This window comes from Leptosomus discolor, chromosome 19 (assembly GCF_034619465.1).
Source record: "Leptosomus discolor isolate bLepDis1 chromosome 19, bLepDis1.hap2, whole genome shotgun sequence".
Lineage (NCBI taxonomy): Eukaryota > Metazoa > Chordata > Aves > Leptosomiformes > Leptosomidae > Leptosomus > Leptosomus discolor.
The window spans coordinates 8,313,123-8,333,038 of record NC_141409.1 but is presented as its reverse complement, the minus strand read 5'-3'; the positions used below and the strand labels follow the sequence as shown (position 1 = coordinate 8,333,038).

The 19,916-nt window shown below is 49.4% G+C and overlaps 3 protein-coding genes across 3 annotated transcripts; 2 read left to right on the top strand and 1 right to left on the bottom strand.

Moving 5' to 3' along the window:
* Positions 1 to 494: 494 nt before the first annotated feature.
* C19H9orf78 (chromosome 19 C9orf78 homolog) lies at positions 495 to 5,858 on the top strand. Its single transcript, XM_086475755.1, has 9 exons — positions 495 to 620; positions 1,654 to 1,713; positions 2,365 to 2,416; positions 2,629 to 2,699; positions 2,973 to 3,050; positions 3,450 to 3,647; positions 4,096 to 4,232; positions 4,997 to 5,095; positions 5,531 to 5,858. Exons 1-9 carry the CDS (start codon positions 538 to 540, stop codon positions 5,620 to 5,622), a joined length of 870 nt encoding a protein of 289 aa, XP_086331881.1. The 5' UTR covers positions 495 to 537; the 3' UTR covers positions 5,623 to 5,858.
* A 1,135-nt stretch (positions 5,859 to 6,993) lies between these two features.
* LOC104350288 (torsin-1A) lies at positions 6,994 to 11,046 on the top strand. The gene is made up of 5 exons (XM_086475565.1): positions 6,994 to 7,204; positions 7,485 to 7,750; positions 9,420 to 9,595; positions 9,687 to 9,814; positions 10,308 to 11,046. Exons 1-5 carry the CDS (start codon positions 6,994 to 6,996, stop codon positions 10,556 to 10,558), a joined length of 1,032 nt encoding a protein of 343 aa, XP_086331691.1. The 3' UTR covers positions 10,559 to 11,046.
* A 4,513-nt stretch (positions 11,047 to 15,559) lies between these two features.
* Positions 15,560 to 19,661, bottom strand: TOR1B (torsin family 1 member B). Its single transcript, XM_086475939.1, has 5 exons — positions 19,481 to 19,661; positions 18,826 to 19,091; positions 17,885 to 18,060; positions 16,760 to 16,887; positions 15,560 to 15,831 (listed from the first exon to the last, which is right to left on the bottom strand). Exons 1-5 carry the CDS (start codon positions 19,659 to 19,661, stop codon positions 15,560 to 15,562), a joined length of 1,023 nt encoding a protein of 340 aa, XP_086332065.1.
* Between the last annotated feature and the right edge of the window lie 255 nt (positions 19,662 to 19,916).

Genomic DNA, 19,916 nt, shown 5'->3' with positions numbered 1-19,916 from the left:
CCGGCCGGGGGACCCCCACCCCCACCCCAGCACGGCCCAGCGGCGGGGACACGCCGCGGCCACGAGCGGGTTTGGCACCAGCTCGACGTGGCGCAGCCGAGCGTGGAGGAGCCACGTCTTGCTGGAAAGGACGGGCTTTAAACCACGATCGTGGCACAAGCGCTCCCGAAGGCCCCGCTTCTCTTTGGCATCCCTGACAGGCGCCCGCGCAGGGCGGAGGTCGCTCCGCCGGGGCTGCGATAAACGAAGCGACCCCCGTGACTGACGCGGGGTCTCATCGGCAACGACAGCTCGCGGTCCGGGCGGGGGGGCTCGGCCCAAACCGGCGGAGCAGCGGGCGGAGACGCCGCTTAGCTAGGACGGGCGGGAGCGGGGCCCCGCGGCTCCGGCCCGGCCGCGGTGCTGGCGGACGGGTGGCGCCGCCCGGCTTCGTCGCAGGGCGGCGGCGTCATCGCGGCGCGCCCGGCGCGGAGCTGGTTGCGGGGAGTGGGGGAAGCTGCGGTGTGGCCGCCGTTGCGGAGCGCGGCAGCCGGAGCCATGCCGGCCAAGAAGTCCTTCCGCCGGCGGAGGGAGGACGAGGAGGAGGAGGAGGAGGACGAGCAGGTCGCCGAGGAGGTCAGGTGCGTCGGGAGAGGCCGGCTGGGCCCACTGCTCCCGGCGCGGCCGGGCGCGCCCGGTCCTGCCCGGTCCTGCCGGGGCCGGGCCCCCGGCTCTGCGTTAAGGCCAGCAGGGCTGTGTCAGGTCGTGTCGTGTCGTCGTCATATCGTCACGTACCGCTGTCGTGTTACAGCGTTGCGTCACGTCACGCCGTCGCGCTTGCACCGCTCTGTGATGGCTTCGTCGCGTCACAGCGTTGGTGCGTCACGTTGTGACCTGTCACCGTCATACCCAGCACCGCAGGTCCTCTGTAAAATGCGTTATGATGCGTGGTTCATGGCAGGCGGTGAAAAACGTGCATAATTGGGAGAAGTCTAAATATCTGAAGAAATTAAGAATCCGTGCCGGTCTCCGTAGAGAGGTTTGATGTTTAAATTTACCGTAAACTTCCTTCCGAGTCACTCGTGCACTGATGGGGCTTCACAACCATTCGGCTTCCTGACATTCACTTGAGAGCTGCTGCTAATTTTGCTGTGAACGGAGAGCTTCGTTAGTTCCCCCTTCTCCTGAGAAGTGAGGATATTTTATTATATACATATGAATATTGTTATATTAATATTTTATTAGCTATGGTCAATTGTTGAAGGAGTAAAGGTGCCCCGCATTAATTCATGTTACTTAGCGACCCTCCTTTTTACTGCAAGGAGAATATTGTCTGGAGACCTTAATGGACTAAAACCAGTGATCCTTGACTCGTTCTTCCCATGTTGGTTCTTATTAAAGCCTCTCGACGTTTGGGTGCTTCTTTCCTCAGCTGAGGGAAGACATCTTGAAGGGACATATCCAGCAGATGCCATGTGGGTTTTTTTCTGATTGCTTGAATAACATAAACTAGAAAATATTTACCTACTCTGAAATCAGAGAAGTGGACGCTAATATGCAGAAGTTTAGGGCAAAGCCCATCTAGAAGATCCCCGTGTTAACTGCAGAAAATCAAATTGCGTTAATTCATTAAAACCAAAGCATCAAGTACTGAGTAAAATTTCCTTTCTTCAGGTTAAAACTTGAGGAAGCCAAAGAAGTTCAGAGCCTCAGAAAGCGACCCAATGGGGTGAGGTAAGGGGGGTGGCACCAAGGGTGTGGAGTTGTGTTTTGACCGACAGTGTAATGTCACAGTAAATTTCTCTCTCATCACGCGCCTCCTTTCAGTAGAAACTGTTACTTGTTGGATAGTGCCAAAACCGTGTTCCTGATAGAGGAGTTCTGAGATGAAAGCCCGGGGATGGAAAAGATGGGGAGTTTGGTCCAGGCACACGGTGTCAGTGTACAGTGAGCGAAGTCTGTCCTGTGTCCCAGCCGTGAAGAAAAAGATTAAGATTGGGATTTACCTTGAAATGTATTTTCACCAGATTATTTTTGTACTGCAGACATGGTTTAAATGGGACGCTTTCACACCCCCTCTGTCCTAATTCCCCTCTCCTCTCTCCTCTAGTGCCGTTGGTTAGCCGATGAGCTGTCTGAAGTGTGCACCAGCAGTGAGCTGTGTGCCTTGTTTTGGTGACTCGCTGTCAGGCACTAGAATCTGCCTTAACTTCTCATCGCCCCGAAACAATGTCCGTGTGGAGGGATTAGGAAGATGACAATTTAGTGTTAATACCATGTGTGAGACCATCTGCTAGATTTAGAGAAGGGTAAAGACACGCAGTATTGCTGGTAATATGTTTCCTTCCACTGAATTTTATTTACTTTCTTTATCCGTTTGACTAGTGCTGTAGCTCTGCTTGTGGGAGAGAAGCTGCAAGAGGAAGCAACTCTTGTGGTAAGTGCTAGACACTTTCATCACCTCCGTGCTGAGATGCCGTGATGGGAAAACATCAGTGTGGTCCAGCTGATCACTGCCAGTCTGGCCTGGGGTAGGACTGATGTCACAGCTCCATCTGTAAATGTTCTCCCTGTTTTTATCCAGATTTCGAAGACTAGCATTAAACTAGGGGGAAGCTTCACGGTTTCTCATTATTTCTTATTTCACAGGATGACCCATTTAAGATAAAATCTGGGGGAATGGTGGACATGAAGAAGCTGAAGGAGAGAGGCAAGGACAGGTGGGTGCCGATGAGCTCTGAGGATTTCTCCCCGGACTCGTATTAAGTGACGGCTAGTCATGACGTAACCAGATGTTGTGTTGCTTTGAAGAGTTTCACATAATGCAGTTTGGCCAGTTGCTGTTACCCTAACTTGTCCAATTAGTTTAAGAGAATAAAACATGAAACAAAAAAACCCCAGAAAAACAAAACAAACGAAAAAACCTCCCCCCATACGAAAACAAACAAACAAAAACCAACGAAAAAACTGTAAATATTGTGGTTTCCATTTAGGATTAATGAAGAGGAAGATCTAAACTTGGGAACTTCCTTTTCAGCTGAAACCAACAGGCGGGATGAAGATGCTGACATGTAAGTTGTGCTGCGCTGTGTCTAGGAGGTTGAATTCGGGATTGGGTGTCCCCTCACAATTTACTTTTGTCTTGGATTCTGCGTAGTCCCAGAACATCTTCCCAGTTCTCACTTGCTCTTTCACCTTCGGGCTGCCAGGCTCGAGAAGGCTTTTTCACGGACAAAGATGAGAGGTGCCAACCAGCTAGCTTGGCGTTAAATGCCAGTGGGAGCCTTCCCTGCTGGTTGTGAGGGAGCTTGGAGGATCCGATCATTTCTTGGACAACTGCTTCTTGCAATTGATGTTGTTTTGGAGAGATGATTCATTCCTCTCTCCTACCTGTCGGGGCAGTGATGCAGCTGTGGCCAGAGCACAGAAAACAGAATTAAATAGCGTGTCTCTCGTGTGCTGCTGTTTAGGATGAAGTACATTGAGACTGAGCTGAAGAAGAGAAAGGGAATTGTGGAGAACGAGGAGCAGAAGGTGAAGCTTAAGAATGCCGAGGACTCTCTGTATGAGCTGCCAGAGAACATCCGCGTCTCCTCTGCCAAGAAGACTGAGGAGATGCTGTCCAACCAGATGCTGAGCGGCATTCCTGAAGTGGATCTGGGAATCGAGTATGTCATTCACAGATGAGTTGGTTATGTCCAGGATGAACAACTGTTGATTGGCAGAGCAGTGGTTTGGCTGGATTATACAGCCCCAGTTTGGCTCTGTGATGGGATTGGGCCTTGTTCTGGATGAGAGTGGTATCTAGCGCAGCGTGTTCTACACCGTGATAGGGCTCCGGGGCAGCTCCATCCTATGACTTCTGGGAAAAGGCTCTTCATTTTTGTGATTTGAATCTAGCAGCTTTCCGCAGGAATAGCTTATGCCCTGTACTGAAAGAGGGTGCGCTAAAGAAGTGAGCTTCCCTTTTGCCTTTGAAACTATAGCACTGCCTCTTCTCTCATAAAACACACCAAATACCATAGCAGTGCTATTACTGTCCCCCAAATCCCTCCACTTAGCGCTTCTGTGCCTACTACCCTTTCTGAATATTTTTTTTCTTTGTTCTTCATCTAGCGCAAAAATAAAAAACATCATCTCAACGGAAGAGGCCAAGGCCAAGCTGCTGGCAGAGCAGCAGAACAAGAAGAAAGACAGCGAAACTTCCTTTGTTCCCACCAACATGGCTGTTAACTATGTGCAGCACAACAGATGTAAGTCTCGCAGAGCTCTCCTGACCGAGGTGTGACCCTCTCCTCTGCTGCAGAAAAGCAGTCAGTTGGGACAGTGATGCGGGAGAAATGAGTTCATGTATCAGCACAAGCAGCTGTCTGGTTCCTTTGTCTGGGATGCTCATATAGACCCCATCTGGCTTGGTCTTTTTCTTCCATCCGTCAGCAAGGAGAGGGACACATCACTCACGGCTTGACTTTCTGCTCTTGAACTCCCAGCTGACACTGCCTCATAAATTTCACGACTTTTTTTTTTTCTTTAAGTTGTGTCTTGAGTGTGCGGTGGAAATGCCTGCCTCGTCTGCAGGTTTAAATGATGGTTTATGATTGAGAGAATCCATTTTGTAGGCTGCCAAAGCAGACAGGTGGTCAAGCGAACATAGACCTTACTAGACAGGAGATGGGAATTAATTTCCGCAAGAGCCTCTCATACCGCAGCCATCTGGAGGAAAGGCAGCCTTCTGCTGTGTCTAACCACGCTTACAGGGGTGATTTGGAGTCAGATTTGTGTGTTCTGAAGGAAATGGAGAGTCTTTGGGCCACTTCTGATGAAATAATGCTACTGAAATTTGCTGTCTCCCATCTTGCGTGTATTGGTTATCCATAGAAACCAGTTACAAGAATGCTTGTTCTGAGGTTGTGTTGTTTCAGCTGAAGATTGATTGTAACAAATGCCACAGAAATTCATCCATCTGAATAACACTGCTCCACATAATATTCCTTATCTGATGTTTTCCTTCTTTCAGTTTATCATGAGGAGCTAAATGCACCGGTGCGAAGGAACAAAGAAGAGCCAAAGCCCCGTCCACTGAGAGTGGGGGATACAGAGAGGCCAGAACCTGAGCGTAAGTTCCTACTTTGGAATGTCCAAAGGAGAGACAGTGAGACTTCAGGGGTCTTGCACAGAGAAACGATCAGCTCTTCTTACCTCCTCTTCTCTGGGTGCCCTGAGGTACTGGGGAAACGGAGCAACCTAAGTCCGTGAGAGGCTCTTCCACTTGATATACCCCTACGAGGTCACACGTGAAGCCCTCTGGATGGAGGATGTCTTTACAGAGATGCCCAAGGGTGGGGTAGCAAAGGTCACACCCGAAACGTGTTGCCAAAGCTGGCTGAGAAGGGTTTGATGAAAGCTGGAATAGCAAGGGGCGCGAGTTTGGGGAGCATTGACAGCTAAGCTAACCTTTCACATAGCAAGTGTGTAGGGGAAGTGGTGGCGTTAAGGAAATGTCTCCTGTGAAAGCACAGGAAATAATATTTCCTTCTTTTTTCTTTTGAAGGGTCTCCTCCAAATCGCAAACGTCCACTCAATGAAAAAGCGACAGATGATTACCACTATGAGAAATTCAAGAAGATGAATAGGCGATACTAATGGATGTGGACTGAAGTCTTGGCAGTTTTTCCGATTTTCCCCTAATAAAGGATTTTGTGTCAATGACCTGAAACGGAGTTGGGGACAGTCACTGCCTTCACGTGCTGGTGTTACCTACAAAGCTTTTCTTGTGATCTCGTAGCGAATCAGTTTGCAGGTGATTGTGAACTCTTTGGTCAGTAAAATCTTGTATATAACTTATTTTCAGTTATAAAACTTCTTTTATAAGAACATGAGCTTCCATGGTTGGCGTTTTTTAGTAAGAAAATAAACTTGCTTTTACATATTCTTTCACCCTCTTAATACAAAAAAGATCCTTTAAAAGCAGCAGTGCTGTTTGCCTTGTAAATATAAAGCGAAGGTTTAAAGCTGGTTTGAATGTCACTCTGTAGGTGACTTCTTGTTTGTTCCCAAAGGTCTTTGCCGTGCAGGGTGTGTTCAGTGCTGCTGCTCCCCAGCCTGGCTTGCGAGTGCTCCAGGAGAAACCAGTGTTGGCTGTGCCTGGCGCTGCCTGGCTGGGTCCGTCCGCGGCACAAGAAATGGCAGCAGATACCCAGTGCCAGGAACTTTGTGTTACGCGCTGTGTTGTTTTCTATCTTTTTTTTTCCCCTATAGACTTAGTTCTGTGGCAGTTCACTGCGTTTTTATTTTAGCTGCAAAAAAAATTGGATCAGGTTTTGACTGTTGGAGGAAAATCTTATTTTCAGGTCTTAGGATGGGGTCAATATGGCAGCTGGTGGAGAAGCCAGAGGCCCTGCAACCCACATGCACCACATCTTCCCAGGAGATGTGATGTGTGGGTAATTGAAGGCAAGATTTGGAACTTCAAAATAGTAAAAGTGTTTTTAAGTGATTGTAAATGACGTTTTTCCTTCTGGGTTATGCACTGATGGTTTCCAGGAGCTGATAGTATTGATGGCCAGGGTGTCCTGTGCCCGTGCAGGTGTCCACGTGCTGTCACTCAGGAGTGGAAACTCCAGGGAGTTGTGGGGGAATAGCCCCAGATTTCACTTTTTTTTCTTTTTTTTTTTTTTTTCCAGAAAAGGGGAAAAGCCTCTGGGCCAGGTAAATGCGTGAGTTTGGCCCTGAGCCTGTGCCCCCCGCGCAGGCCTGGGGCGGTATCCCCCCAGCATACCTGTAGCCGCGGCACCGCTAATCTCACCTTCGAGGGTGAGCGCCGTATTTCATGAGGGGAACCACGCGAGGCCGCCATTCACCTCATTACAGCGCGGGGCGGCCCGTCCAACATGGCGGCCGCCCGCGGCGCCAGCCCCGCCTCTGCCCGCACCCAAGATGGCGGCGGCGGAAGAGGCGGGGCGGGGCGGAAGCCGGCGGCGGAGCGGCGGGGCCGGCGGCCAGGCCGGGCGGGCCATGAAGCTGCGGCGGGGCGCGCTGCGGGCGGCCCTGGGGCTGGCGCTGCTGCCGCTCCTCAGGCCGGCGAGCGCCGTGGAGCCCATCAGCCTGGGGCTGGCGATCGCGGGCGCCGCCGCCTCGGCCCTGACCGGCATCATCTCCTACCCGCGGCTCTACTGCTACTTCAAGGAGTGCTGTCTCCAGCGGCAGGACCAGCGCGCCGCCGCCGGTGCGGGGCCGGGGCGGGCTGAGGCGGTGCTGAGGGGACGTCGCGGGGGTGGCAGGAGGGCGTTGCGGGGTGCAGAGGCCCCGGGTGCGGGGCAGGACCTGTGGGGCCTGCGTGGGCCGCAGGGCGCTGCCTCAGCTGGGCCGGCCCTTCGTGCCCTGGCCTGGGGCTGCCAGCCTTCGCGCCGGGGTGGGTGCTGGAGCCTCCTTGAAGGAGGCAGAACCGGCGGGATCCCCTGCCCGTGTCTCCCCCTCGCTGTTGAAGGTGTGGTCTCTCCGTCCAGGTCTGCAGGAGAATTTGGACAGGAGGCTGTTCGGGCAGCACCTGGTGAGCAAGGTGGTTGTAAAGGCCGTGAAGGGCTTCTTGAACAACAGCAACGCCAAAAAGCCTCTGGCCCTTTCCTTTCACGGGTGGACTGGAACAGGCAAAAACTTTGTCAGTAAGATAGTCGCCGAAAGCATTTATAAAAGAGGTCTGCACAGTAAATATGTCCATCAGTTCGTGGCAACTTTACACTTTCCTCACGCTCACAGCATCAATCTCTATAAGGTAAGAGTGTGCTGTGGAACCCGTGGTGGTGTGGCACAGCTCTGCTGTATTGAGTTATAAATGCTGTGGCACAATCAGTACTAGAAACCTAGATGTTATTTTATGTGGTAAAACTTAGATGTGCCAGTTTTAAAATCTTCTGTACAGAACTGGGTAAATCCTAACGTCCATCAGGACTGGTTTTCTCATGAATGTAAAGGTTTTTGCATGTGTTTTTAGCCTCTCTTTAGGGAAGAATGATGTGGTTAATTTTCATTCTGCACTTTGCTTAGAGATGTGACTGACCTAAGGATGAGCATGGTTCAGCAGGTTTCTGTGGTTAGGCAATACACTGATGGGCACTGCAAAAAACCTAATAGTTCATGGCTCTGGGGAACCACCTGGTGACCTCCAAGTGTGTCAGGTACCATCGCGAGCTGAAGCTTGCTCTCTGAGGCATGGGTGTACTTTTCAGTTTTCAGGTTATTTAGTTTTTCTATGCATCTATTTCCCAGCTGTAAAACAAAACCACAAAATACTTTGTTGTCAGAAAGGTACATACAGATAAATGTATTTGGAATTGCTCTGCTAGTTTGCTAAGTGTCAGCGCAGTTTTGTAGGCAGGTGGAGCAGTAGCTCCGATGCATGTTTTCTGGGCTTTTTTGTTCTGACTTTAACAGCAGAGTTTGAATGAGTACCGCTGTCTTTTGTAGTACTGACTGATTATATTCAGTTTGTATGTGTTAAAAATGGGAACGGAATGGTCTGCAAACGTGATTTCTAAATTGAGGAAATACTTGTTTCCTCTTCTGCAGCTTAGTTTTCCCCTTCTTGCAACTGAGATGTTTTAAAATAAAATGGATCCTTTTTTGCTTTTGTTTCAAGGTAAACACACTTGGGCAACTTGCTGCCCACAGCAGCAGGAGGAACTGTCGCTGCTTCGCCACAATACACCCAGTGCCACCTTCCTGTGCTGCCCCTGCAGTTCAGGGACTGACTAAACAGTGAATATAAAAAAAAGATGAATCGCTGAAAATGGTCAGAACAGTTACTTCTCATTCATCTGCCAGCAGATCAATCTTTTCTTCCCAATTACTTCGTTATTAATCTTGTAACACTTAAGTGAGAGAGTCTTTACATACAATAAAGCGTTAGCCCTTCTGAACAATAGTGTGTTTTAAGAAGGGCTTGTAATTGTCTTCATTTAACTTCTGAATGATTAAAACACAGAGAACTGAATTCTGTCTCTACTCCTGCCGGTGACTGCAGATGCAGTTTCTCACTGGGGCTGTTCAGGTAGCAAATTTAATATTGTTTGTAGCTTTGACACCTAAGGATGATTAGACCAAAGTGCTGCCAAAAGTAGTCCTCTTACTTGTCAGGGCTTTGCTTTGTGTTGCTGTTCCTTGGTGGTACCAATCCTTTGTCCTGCTGTGCACTTTCCTTTTTGCTGTGTTTACAAGAATATCTCCTGCTTGTCCCATCCTGTCTCTCGGTGTCTTAAACCAACACGAAATTTTGTTGAAGTTTTTATTTACGGCTTTTAAGCATGTTTTAGTCAAGAAGCCAAAGCTATGGAAATGACACAACTGAAATTACCCTTTCAGGACAAAGGTCAACAAGCAGAAGTGCTGTTTTCTGTCTTTTCCACGCAAACTCTTTCAGCATCTTTTATTTTTATGCCACTCAGGACCAGCTGCAGTCATGGATTCGGGGAAACGTGAGCATCTGTCCCAGATCGCTCTTCATATTTGATGAAATGGATAAAATGCATGCAGGACTGATTGACTCCATCAAGCCATTCCTGGACTACTATGAGCTTCTGGATGGGGTGTCTTACCGACAAGCCATCTTCATGTTCCTCAGGTAAGAAGTGGCTTCTCAGGTCTGCTGTTCTGTACGCTCAGTGCCTTTTGAAACTACCTCCAGCTCCAATCTTTGTTTTCTCTTTACTTAGCAATGCAGGAGCTGAAAAGATAACAGAGGTGGCACTGGATTTCTGGAGAAACGGGAGGACAAGGGAAGATATACAGCTCACAGATGTCCAGAACGCACTGTCTGTGTCCGTCTTCAATAACAAAAACAGTGAGTAAACCTGTGGTTGCTTTTGAGGTGGTAAAAGTTCCACAAAAGGGGTGGGCTGCATTTAGCTGGATCTTTACAGCTGTGGTTTCTACTTTGATGTGGCCTCCGGTTTTTGGCTGGAGGTGCAGTTTTGGGGCCTACAAGTCAGCTTTTGAGAGGAAATGAAGGTTAAGGAGCTCTGTGTTCACCTTGGCTACCAGCATGTCTGCTCTCCGTTGCGTTGTGTGTGTTGGGGGAAGTCTACAGTGTGCATTCACTGACATACTGATGGGCTAAAGGACACATTCATGTGCCTTTCTAGAACTTTATGCATGAAGTACCATGAGAAGGGGCTTGTATTTGCACTTACTTGTACTTTATAGGGCCCTAAAACCACGAGTGAATTCTTACTGGTGTGTAGCAGAGGGTTGTGATATGCCCCTTGCTTGCATTCAACCCATGGTAGTGTTTAACTGGAGGAGTAGTAACAAACCCCTTCTCTTTCCCTTTGTAGGTGGATTTTGGCACAGCACCTTGATTGACAGAAATCTCATTGACTACTTTGTTCCCTTCTTGCCTCTGGAATACAAACATGTGAAAATGTGCATCAGGGTTGAGATTGAATCGCGTGGCTATGCTGTGGATGAAGAGATTTTAACCAGAATAGCTGACGAGATGACCTACTTCCCCAGAGAGGAGAGAATTTATTCAGACAAAGGATGTAAAACTGTGGATGCAAAGCTGGATTATTACTATGACTTCTAACACTTTATTGCTACAACCTGCCAAGAAGCAAATTTAACTTAATCACAAAGTGGAGAACCTGGGACATTTCATTTTTAAGCACTTTTAAAAGAAAGGAACATTATTTTTTAACTGGTGCATAAATAAGTGGCAGTGCCTCTGCATTTTTATTCTGTCACTAGTCACGGCTCCCAAGTACTTCAGCTTGTGTTGTCACGGTAAGAACGAGCTGCGTTGTGAGTGCGGGGTCTGTGTCTGACTGTGCTGAAGAGTCCTTCCTCTCCGATGGTGCGTTGATAGTCTGAACTGTTTGGCAGACTGTTGGTATGTATAGAAGGACTGAGACTATGACCTGATTTTAATTGGATTTTGGTTTGATGTGGATGATCTCTAGACAATATTGAGAATTTTAATCAAAGTTCCTGTGTCTGTGAAGGCCATCATTGGGCTTGTGTGGGAATATGCCTATAATTGCATTAAAAGTAGGGTATCTGTCTCTTCTCCTTGAACAGCTTGGCTCTAGTAAAGATAAGGGGGGGATTCTGTAATTTAAAAAAAAATAATCCAGAGTCTTCTATGCAACATCATGCAGTACCACTGTCTTTTTCAAAACAGTGGTATAACTTGGTCTCCTGTGTGTCAAGTCAAGAATATGAAACTCTTTGGTGTGAATAGTGTTCGTAGGGCAGACGTGATATTACAGGGAAGTGAGTTAAAATCCTGACTGCCACATCAGTGAAGCTGATGCCAAATTCTTGGTTATTTTTTTTAATTCTTGGTTATTTTTTTACATGTAAAGTTGCCTATAGTGTGCTCTCCCAGGAGTGATCTCAGGAGGCAGAGAACTGTAAAAGTGTGCTTTCTGACTGGTGAGTCAGCTTCATGGGAAGGGTGTAACTTGGTGGGAAACAAGTACAGTTTAAATTTTACACCAAGGAAATGGAAAAGAGGTTTCTCCTCTTCACCTACTTGTAGAATTCAGGGGCCATCTTTCTGGGTTTTCCCTTTTTCATCTCCCTGCGATACTGTATGCCTTTGAGGCAGGGATGAAGACAGATCCAAAGGCATTTGAAAAAAAATGTGAAATGCGTCAACTGAAGTTACTGTGAAGTGTGTCAGACTTGTTTCTAAATGTGAGCACTGCAGAGGCTTTTTTTTTTTTTCATTCCAGTTTCTATTCAAAATAAACTTTTCTCATCGGGTATGTATTTCTCAGCTACCTCCTGTTCTTTGCATTGAGTGATTTGATGTTAATTTTGCACAAACTTACCTGTTGAGGAACAGCGTGTTGTGTTTCTGGCTGAAGGGTTCAGCTGTGCGTGAATACAGGCATCTCCTTTCTTGAGCTGAAAGGGAATAGATATGAGGAGATGTGTCTGTGCTACCTGGTGAAAGGGAAACAAAGTTTGGAGTGGAAGCTGCGCTTCTAGACCAGCAGTGCTAATTACACCCGCACAGGTTTTGTAGAGGCAGACTTTCTAGATGTGTATGTGCTCAACAGTGTCATAAGGATGAACGTGTCTTCTAGAGACTAGTTAAAATCCTGCTTCTCATCTCCTCCCACTGTGGTACCACTGACCCAACGCCCTGCAGCCTCCGATTGAAGCCACCCACATTTTCAGTGGCAGCATCTTGAATTTTTCTCTGCAAGAGGGAAAAAAAAGGGCCAGTAAGACTCGCAACTGTCTAGTTCTGCTCTGAAGTTATGTAATATGCAAGTTATCAGTCCTAGTGTTTGTCAGCAAATGAGTGCTTTGAACTCGGGTATTCATCTGTTTCTTTGACCTTCTGATTATAGCAAATGGCTGGCTAATGGAAAAAAGCAGATGTGAAAATAATAAACTTTTACTGCTGTCTGGTACCTTCTCATTGAAAGAAACAGTTCAACCAAGCAGTACTGTGGCTCTTCCAGCACTAAATACCCTTAGTTCTGCTTTGTGTGCCGTTGCAGCATCGGTGCTAGCATTTGACATGCACTGGTAGCAAGTCTTTCATTATCTCATAGCCCTAGATGGCTCTGGAGGGTGTAGAAATGATGTTCAAAGGGTGGAGACTGCCTCTGATCTTTCTTCTCTTCTTGAATATAGCAGGAGCATCTCCGTCTGGGTAAAAAATGTGTGCCTGAAATCACTTTTAGAGTCAGTCCTTCCAATCCTGTTGTTACTCTTCCCCTTTAGCCTGCCTGGTTTCAAAGCTGAGGTCCTCACTCCCTCTTTCTTGCTGTGCCTGGGTGCTTTTGGCCATTATTCTTTTTAATAGGCCACTTGAAACTGGAACAGGCAACTGGACTGTTTCTCCAGGGGCCAGGTGAGGGTAGCTGAGCGGTCACCGAGACTGCATTTTGTTCTTACCGCAGTCCAGTACAAGCAATTGCTGCTTTAATTCAACCTTTTTTTTTTCTGCAGGAAATGTTCCAAGATCTCATGCTGTGCTAATAAAATTAGAGACTATGGTTAAAATCCAGGGATGTAGGAAGCGCCGCTCCATGGACAGAAAAAGGCAGCCTGGCCCTGGAGCTTTGCCTGCCCGACGCCCCGGGCTGCCCCAGCCAGCCATCACCGTGCGGAGCGGCACAGGCACGGTGCAAAGTCCCGGTGAACGAGGCAGCTCCTGCTTCCCACCTACGCTCCGTAACGAGCTTCCTTGGGCATCGTGACCGCCCGGCACGGGGTCACCCCAGCACGGACACTGACTGTTCAGTGAGGTGCGGTTGTTGCCAACAGCTGTACCTCACTTCGGTTGGGCCGTTATTTACACGCTGGCTTTTTTCAGAGCTTGAGAGGCGGCAGATGCTCTGGCCCACGGAGGTATGTTGAAAGCCCGTAGTCCTGTCGTGCCTGTGCCAGCTAGAGGAGAGGTGAAGAGCCACCTTGAATGGCAGCACAGAGAGGAGCAATGGTTAAACAAGCTGCCTGAGGCATATTTGTCCTGCAGTGCCTGGCCGCAGGGCAGGAGAGAGCTGTTAGTAACTATGAAGCAGAGCAGAGATGAAGGCTTTTTCATAGGTGTTTGTTTCTACTGAGCTGTGTTTAACTGCCGAATTCCTTCCCGTGCTCTTGGATGACTCAACATGTTTTAATGTCAACAGGCTCCTTAAGCTTCCTTTATTCTTAAAAATGTGTTTATAACAATAGATAAGCAAATTAGCAGAAAGCTGCAGTGCAGCTGGTCGAAAACTAGTACTTTCCTAGAGCTGAAAATTACTAAACCAAAAGAGGAAAGTGACTTAAGATTTATTCCAACTGCAGTACAGTAGTAATATTTAGTGTTTTGAAATTGCACAAATGTTTTGTATTTGGAGTAACAAACTGGATGCAGCATATACACCTATGAGTAAGTCAGCTAGCAGGGACAACATTACAGGGGAAAGCCACAGTCCAATGTCCCAAGGTTAATGGCTGGCTAGCATTTGGCGCCGGAGATTGCATCAGCACTAACAGTTTGCCAACATTTGACAAACTCCACGTGGGGGTTATAAAAGGCAATTGACACTTTTCAATTTAGCATAAATAAAGCTTAGCACTTACGTTAAGCTCTCTGTTAAAGTTTCAATTAACATAATAATGTTGAGGCATCACATCTTAAAGCAAGTTTAAGTACAAGTGAGGGAGTAGATGCTGCAGCACAAAAAGAGTACAATCCCTCATACCAGTTTAAAAAACACATTACAGTCAACCAAGTGAGAGGCACTTCTGTCTTGCAGTACAATATCTGATCCACAAGTGATGGATGGTGAAAGAATTAAAGCTTTCTATAGAGAGTTTTAAACCCCAGCCTTACCAGTGGGTGAAGGTTAAATCAATCTTTCCCAGCTTCATAACTCCTCACCCACCTTCCCCACAGACATTCCTTAACATTAAAAGCTACTATAAAACATCTAGTGAGGTGTGGGATCATTGATTACTCCCATTTCCCATACTCCCTTCTCTATGGCTCTCTAGGAAGAGCTTTGTGCTGCTGTTGCTTACCCTTCAGTATAAAAATACACTATTAAAAATAACTTCTGCCATGAAAGTGTCTTCCAAGCAAGGTGAGAGTAGTATTACCCACTCCTAGACTTGGGTGCAGCTGGGAGGGACGACTAAAGGTCTTGCAGACTTCAGGCCCAGGAGCCCACATGCAGGTTAACCTGACAAGCTGTAACAGTCAACTCCTCCTGAGAGGATTTTTCTGATTAAGAACAGGAGAGTGGTCTCGTGTGTTGTAAACTGTCAGCTCCCTCAGTTGGGTCCCTCTGCTTAAGACCTTGCGTTGCCACACAAATTCACTTCCCCCTTAGGAGAATGTAAACTTTCTTTTACAATTTCTTTTTTCCCAGAGAAGAATGGGCAAGTAGTTACTTCCCCCCCGCCCCTTCTCTACTATTTAGTAACAGATTTCCCAGAGCTCATCATGACTTTCCGTATTACTGTAGCAGGAGATGTGGTATGATGCCACAGCTCAGACAAACTATAATCATGTCCTCCTGTCCCTGAATAGCTGATGCTTGTTTGTAGAAGCCACAACACCATCAATCTGCTGTGAGGACAGGTGGCCTTCCACGATTCCATCTTCTTACTGCAACACATGGAGGTATCCACGCTTGCAGACACTATCATAGTCCTGAACACGCCACACATCCCTCCATTTCACTAGCCCCTGAACGAGACTGTGTACAAGGAAGAATTCCTCTGTTCTCCTTTGCTCTAGTCCAGTTTTTGTGGAAAGAGGAATTCAATAATTAATAATCGCAGCACTTGGAAGAATAAAGCAGGAGAGGCTGTATCCAGTCCTATATGTGTGTCACGCTCAGAAATTCTCTGTAGGTTAAAAGAAAAATAAAGGGGGCAACATTTGGATACCAGCCAGTTCCAAGATGAACACTGGGATGTTAAGTTAAAAAAATAAAAAAGTTCAAAAGCCCCCACAGCTCACTCTGGTGTTCTCACCATACTCCCTGCAACAGTAAAAAAGCTGAAGTGCAAATACACAGATTTCCAAAGGCTCTGAAAGTGCTTTGGAGCCCTGAAGGGTGATCAGCCCTTAGGCTTTCATATCTCTCATCGTGGCGTCTTCGTGAATATCCAGCTTGGCCTGTACAGTCTTGCAGCCTTTATCAGAGTAGATTTGCTGTTCTTTTGGGAAGAACGTCATCTCGTCAACCACTGCTTGAACAACCTCCTCATCGACCTCGTAGCCACGGGCTATCATTTCAGCCCTGACGCACATCTTCACGTGCTTGTGCTCCAGGGGCAGGAAGGGGACGAAGTAGTCAATGAGGTTCCTGTCGATGAGGCTGCTGTGCCACAGTCCACCTGGAGGAATTGGAGAAAAAAAAAAAAATGATAGGAAGGAGCTCCTCTAAACTTGAGCCTGTGTAAGATAGTGTGGTGGTTTGGCCCTGGCCAGATGCCAGGTGCCCACCAAAGCCGCTCTATCACTCTCACCCCCTCAGCTGGACAGGGGAGAGAAAATATAACAGGCATGTGGGTCAGATAAAGTCAGTTTAATGAAGCAAACAGCAGCGTGCAGAAGCAAAAGCAAAACAAAAGATCTTATTCTCTGCTTCCCATCAGCAGGCGATGTCCAGCCCCTTTCTGGGAAGCAGGGCTCTGGTACGCATAGCGGTTGCTCTGCATGTCAAACGCAAAACGAATGTCCCCCCTTTCTTCCTGGTTTCCCCAGCTTGCATTGATGAGCAGACGTCATGTGGGATGGAATATCCCTTTGGTCAGTCTGGGTCAGCTCTCCTGGCTCTATCCCCTCCCAAGTTTTTACCCACCCCCAGCCTACGGGGGAAATGTTGGGGAAACAGCCTTGATGCTGGGTGAGCCCAGCTCAGCAGCAGCCAAAACGCTGGTGTGTTATCAGCTGCCACTGCACAGCACGGTGAGGGCTGCAGCTCAGGCAGACCCGTTACAGATCGGACCCACAGGCCACAAAGGCGTTTGTCTCAGACCAGCAGGCAGGTGAGCTGGATGGATCAGACTGACGGGACCTCGCAGTCGTCACTGCTGCCCTTCAGCGTGCACGCAGAGCAACTGCTGGGCTGAAAACTCTGTCGCGAGGGCAGGGCAGGACACTGGAGCGCAGGGACAGCGGGGCACGGGGCCAGGGCACCGTAGGAAGGTGGGGTCACAGGAAGCAGGGCAGGGTCAAGGTAGGCTGCGGGGCAGATTGCAGAGATGAACCCTGTGATACGAAGTGAAATGAATTTCCCATTTTGTGGAGAAAGGGACTTACTATTCTTGTTATTGAAGACTCCTACAGACAGCATGGGCTCCAGGTCCTTCAGCTGAATCTCTTCCCTGTGCTTTCCACTTGTCCAGAAGTCAAGAGCTGCTTTATTAATTAAGTCACCACCTGCATTGCTATTCATAAAAGGAAAACGTACAGTGGTGAATACAGACACAACTGAACCACAATTTCTTTTTTAGCCGGTCACACGTAGTACTAATCTTTTTGATGTCAAACAAATCACCAAAACAGAAACCTGTAAGCCAAAATTTAGGGAAGGTCTCCAGTTCTTTAAATAGCCATCAGTGTGCAGTGGGTTGAGCCCAGCCAGCAGTCAAGCACCTACACAGCCGCTTGCTTACTCCCTCCTGCTCAGCAGGCTGGAAGGAGAAAACAGGGAGAACAAAAGTGAGAAGACTTGGGGGTCAAGAGAAAGACAGTTTAATAGGTTATGAAAAGAGGAAGAAAAAAAAAAACCCAAGGAAGACTAAAGAAATGACTTACCACCGCCACAGCCAGACCAACACCCAGGCAGCCTCCAAAGAACCATCACCTTGAAAGCTGACCCTCCCCTTCTTTCTCTACCCCGTTTTTTATTGCTGAGCATGACATTACATGGCATTGAGTATTCCCCTGGCCAGTTTGGGTCAGCTGTCCCAGCTGTGTCCCCTCCCATCCCCTTGCCCACCCCAGCCTGCTCGCTGGGTGCAGCACGGGTGCTTTGCAAGCACCATCCAGGAACAGCCAAAACATTGCTGTGTTATCAGCGCTGTTCTAGCCACGAATCCAAAACACAGCACCAAACTGTGAAGACAGTTACCTCCATGCCAGCCAGACCCAGGACACGGTGCGCCCATCCCAGAGAACTTCCCCAAACTATGAACTCTCATATGGTCTGGGCTCTGGGCCAGGCTCATGAGCTCAGCACGCTGCGATGGTCTGCTGCATGGCATCAGACCTGCTCCACTACAGCCACAGGCCACGCAAGAGCTCACAGTGCTCCCCTCTGTCTTTACAGAGAGGGTCTTCACTCCAGAGCGGTTCTTCTGCTGTTCTCCTAGGAACATCATTATCATCATAAACACAGATTTATCTCAGTATCTCAAAATGGCTGAAATAGGTGCTACAGACCTGAGGAAGATGAAGATGGCTTTCCTGTAGGAGACCCCATCAACCTGCTCGTAATAGTCTAAGAATGGCTTGATGGCATCAATGAGACCTGGGTGCATTTTGTCCATCTCATCAAAAATGAAGACCGAGTGGGGACAGGCACTGACGTTGCCCCGAATCCAGTTCTGCAGTTGTTCCTGGAACAAGAGGTTGAAAAACACTGAAACCCAAGGTCTCTTCTGGGTGTACTGCAAGATGCTCGTATGGGACAGACCCTAGGGACGTCTGTTGTTGTACTTTTCCCTGAAGAGAGGACCATAAACTCTGTGACTGATCCCTTTAACACAGACAATGAATTTAATTTAATTTAATGGGGGAACCACAGAACGTTTTGGGCTGGAAGGGATCTTTACAGGTCATCTAGTCCACCCCCCCCTGCAGTGAGCAGGGACATCTTTATCTACACCAGGTTGCTCAGAGCCCCATCCGACCTGACCTTGGAAGAAACCCAAGCTTTGAGGCTGTGCAAGCACTATTCCCTAACAGCCAAAACACTGGTGCGTTATCAAACCTGTTTCAGCCTCAAACACAAAACATGGCCCCGCAGGGGCTGTTATGAAGAAAGTTACCCCCATCCCAGCCAACCAGCACGCGAAGCTTTAATGACGGGATTCTTTCTGACCAGCAAGTGCTGCAGAAATCAGCAGATGGCATCAGTGAGAGGACAGCGCTAGGAAACTGCTTTCACTTTGGATTTCTTGGCATTTTGGTGCCTTTCTCTTTTCGCTTTCTGCATGCGTTTCCCCCTCCACCTCTCCCAAGCACCAACTTTGGAAACACCCAGCTGTACCCATCCCAGTGGTCAGGCATGTCAGGGCACATGCGCAGCACACGCAGCCAAACCCCCGTACTAGGGCGGTTTGGGACTCGGGGTGACTGGATTACCTTGTGTCCCTCCTCACCTTGTAGAGCTTGACTTGGTCGTGGTGGGGGAAGTGCAGGGTGGCCAAGAAGAGATGGACAAACTTGCTGCGCAGGCCGGCGCGGTGGACGTGCTCCGCCAGGATCTGGCTGAGGAAGTTCTTGCCGGTGCCAGCCCAGCCGTGGAGCGAGAGCGTCAGCGGCTTCTTGGGGCTGGGGTTGTTGCTGAAGCCCATCACCGCCTTCAGCACCACGTCCTTGGCCAGGTGCTGCCCGAAGAGCTTTGTGTCCAGCTGCGCCTTCAGCGCTGCAGGGAGAGGGAGAGCTCAGTGTCGCCGTGGCCACCAACGGGGGCTGGCCGCCGAGCGAGCTTGGCGCGGCCACCAACGGGGGCTTGCCGCCGGGCGAACCCGGCGCGGCCACCAACGGGCGCTGGCCGCCGGGCGAACCCGGCGCGGCCACCAACGGGCGCTGGCCGCCGGGCGAACCCGGCGCGGCCACCAACGGCGGCTGGCCACCGGCCTCGCACCGGGCAAGGCTGGCACGGCCACTACGGGGCGCGTGGCTCAGCACGGCACGGCTGCTGCCAAACACACCGGGGGGGCTGCCCCGGGCAGTGACCGGTTACCGGCCGAGCTCCAGGGCAGGGCTGGGGAGCCCAGCGCCGTCCGGCGTCCCCCCCGCTCCCCGCCGTACCGGTGGCGTTGAGGCGCTGCCCGGCGCTGGGGCAGCACTCCACGTAGCTGCAGTAGAAGCTGGGGTGGGACAAGTAGCCGGTGAGGGCCGAGGCGACGCCGATGGCCAGGCCCACGCTGAGCGGCTCCAGCGCCGCCAGCCCCGGCAGCAGCAGCCAGAGCAAACCGACAGCCCGCGGCATGGCGTCTCCAGCGCGCGACCCCACTTCCGCCCGCCGCCGGCTGCGGGCGGGCTAACCGCCGTCCCGCCCGTAGCCGCCGCCGCCATCTTTGTGAAGGGCACGGGCGGCAGTCGCTGCCCTGCTTGATGACGTTCGCGGGCCGTGACGTAGAGGTGGGGTGGTGACGACATTAGCAGCTTATGGCAGCGGGATGGGGAGGCTCGGGGAGTCCTCGGCGCCTCAGTCGCCTCGGGGCGAGCTGGGCGCCCTGGGTCC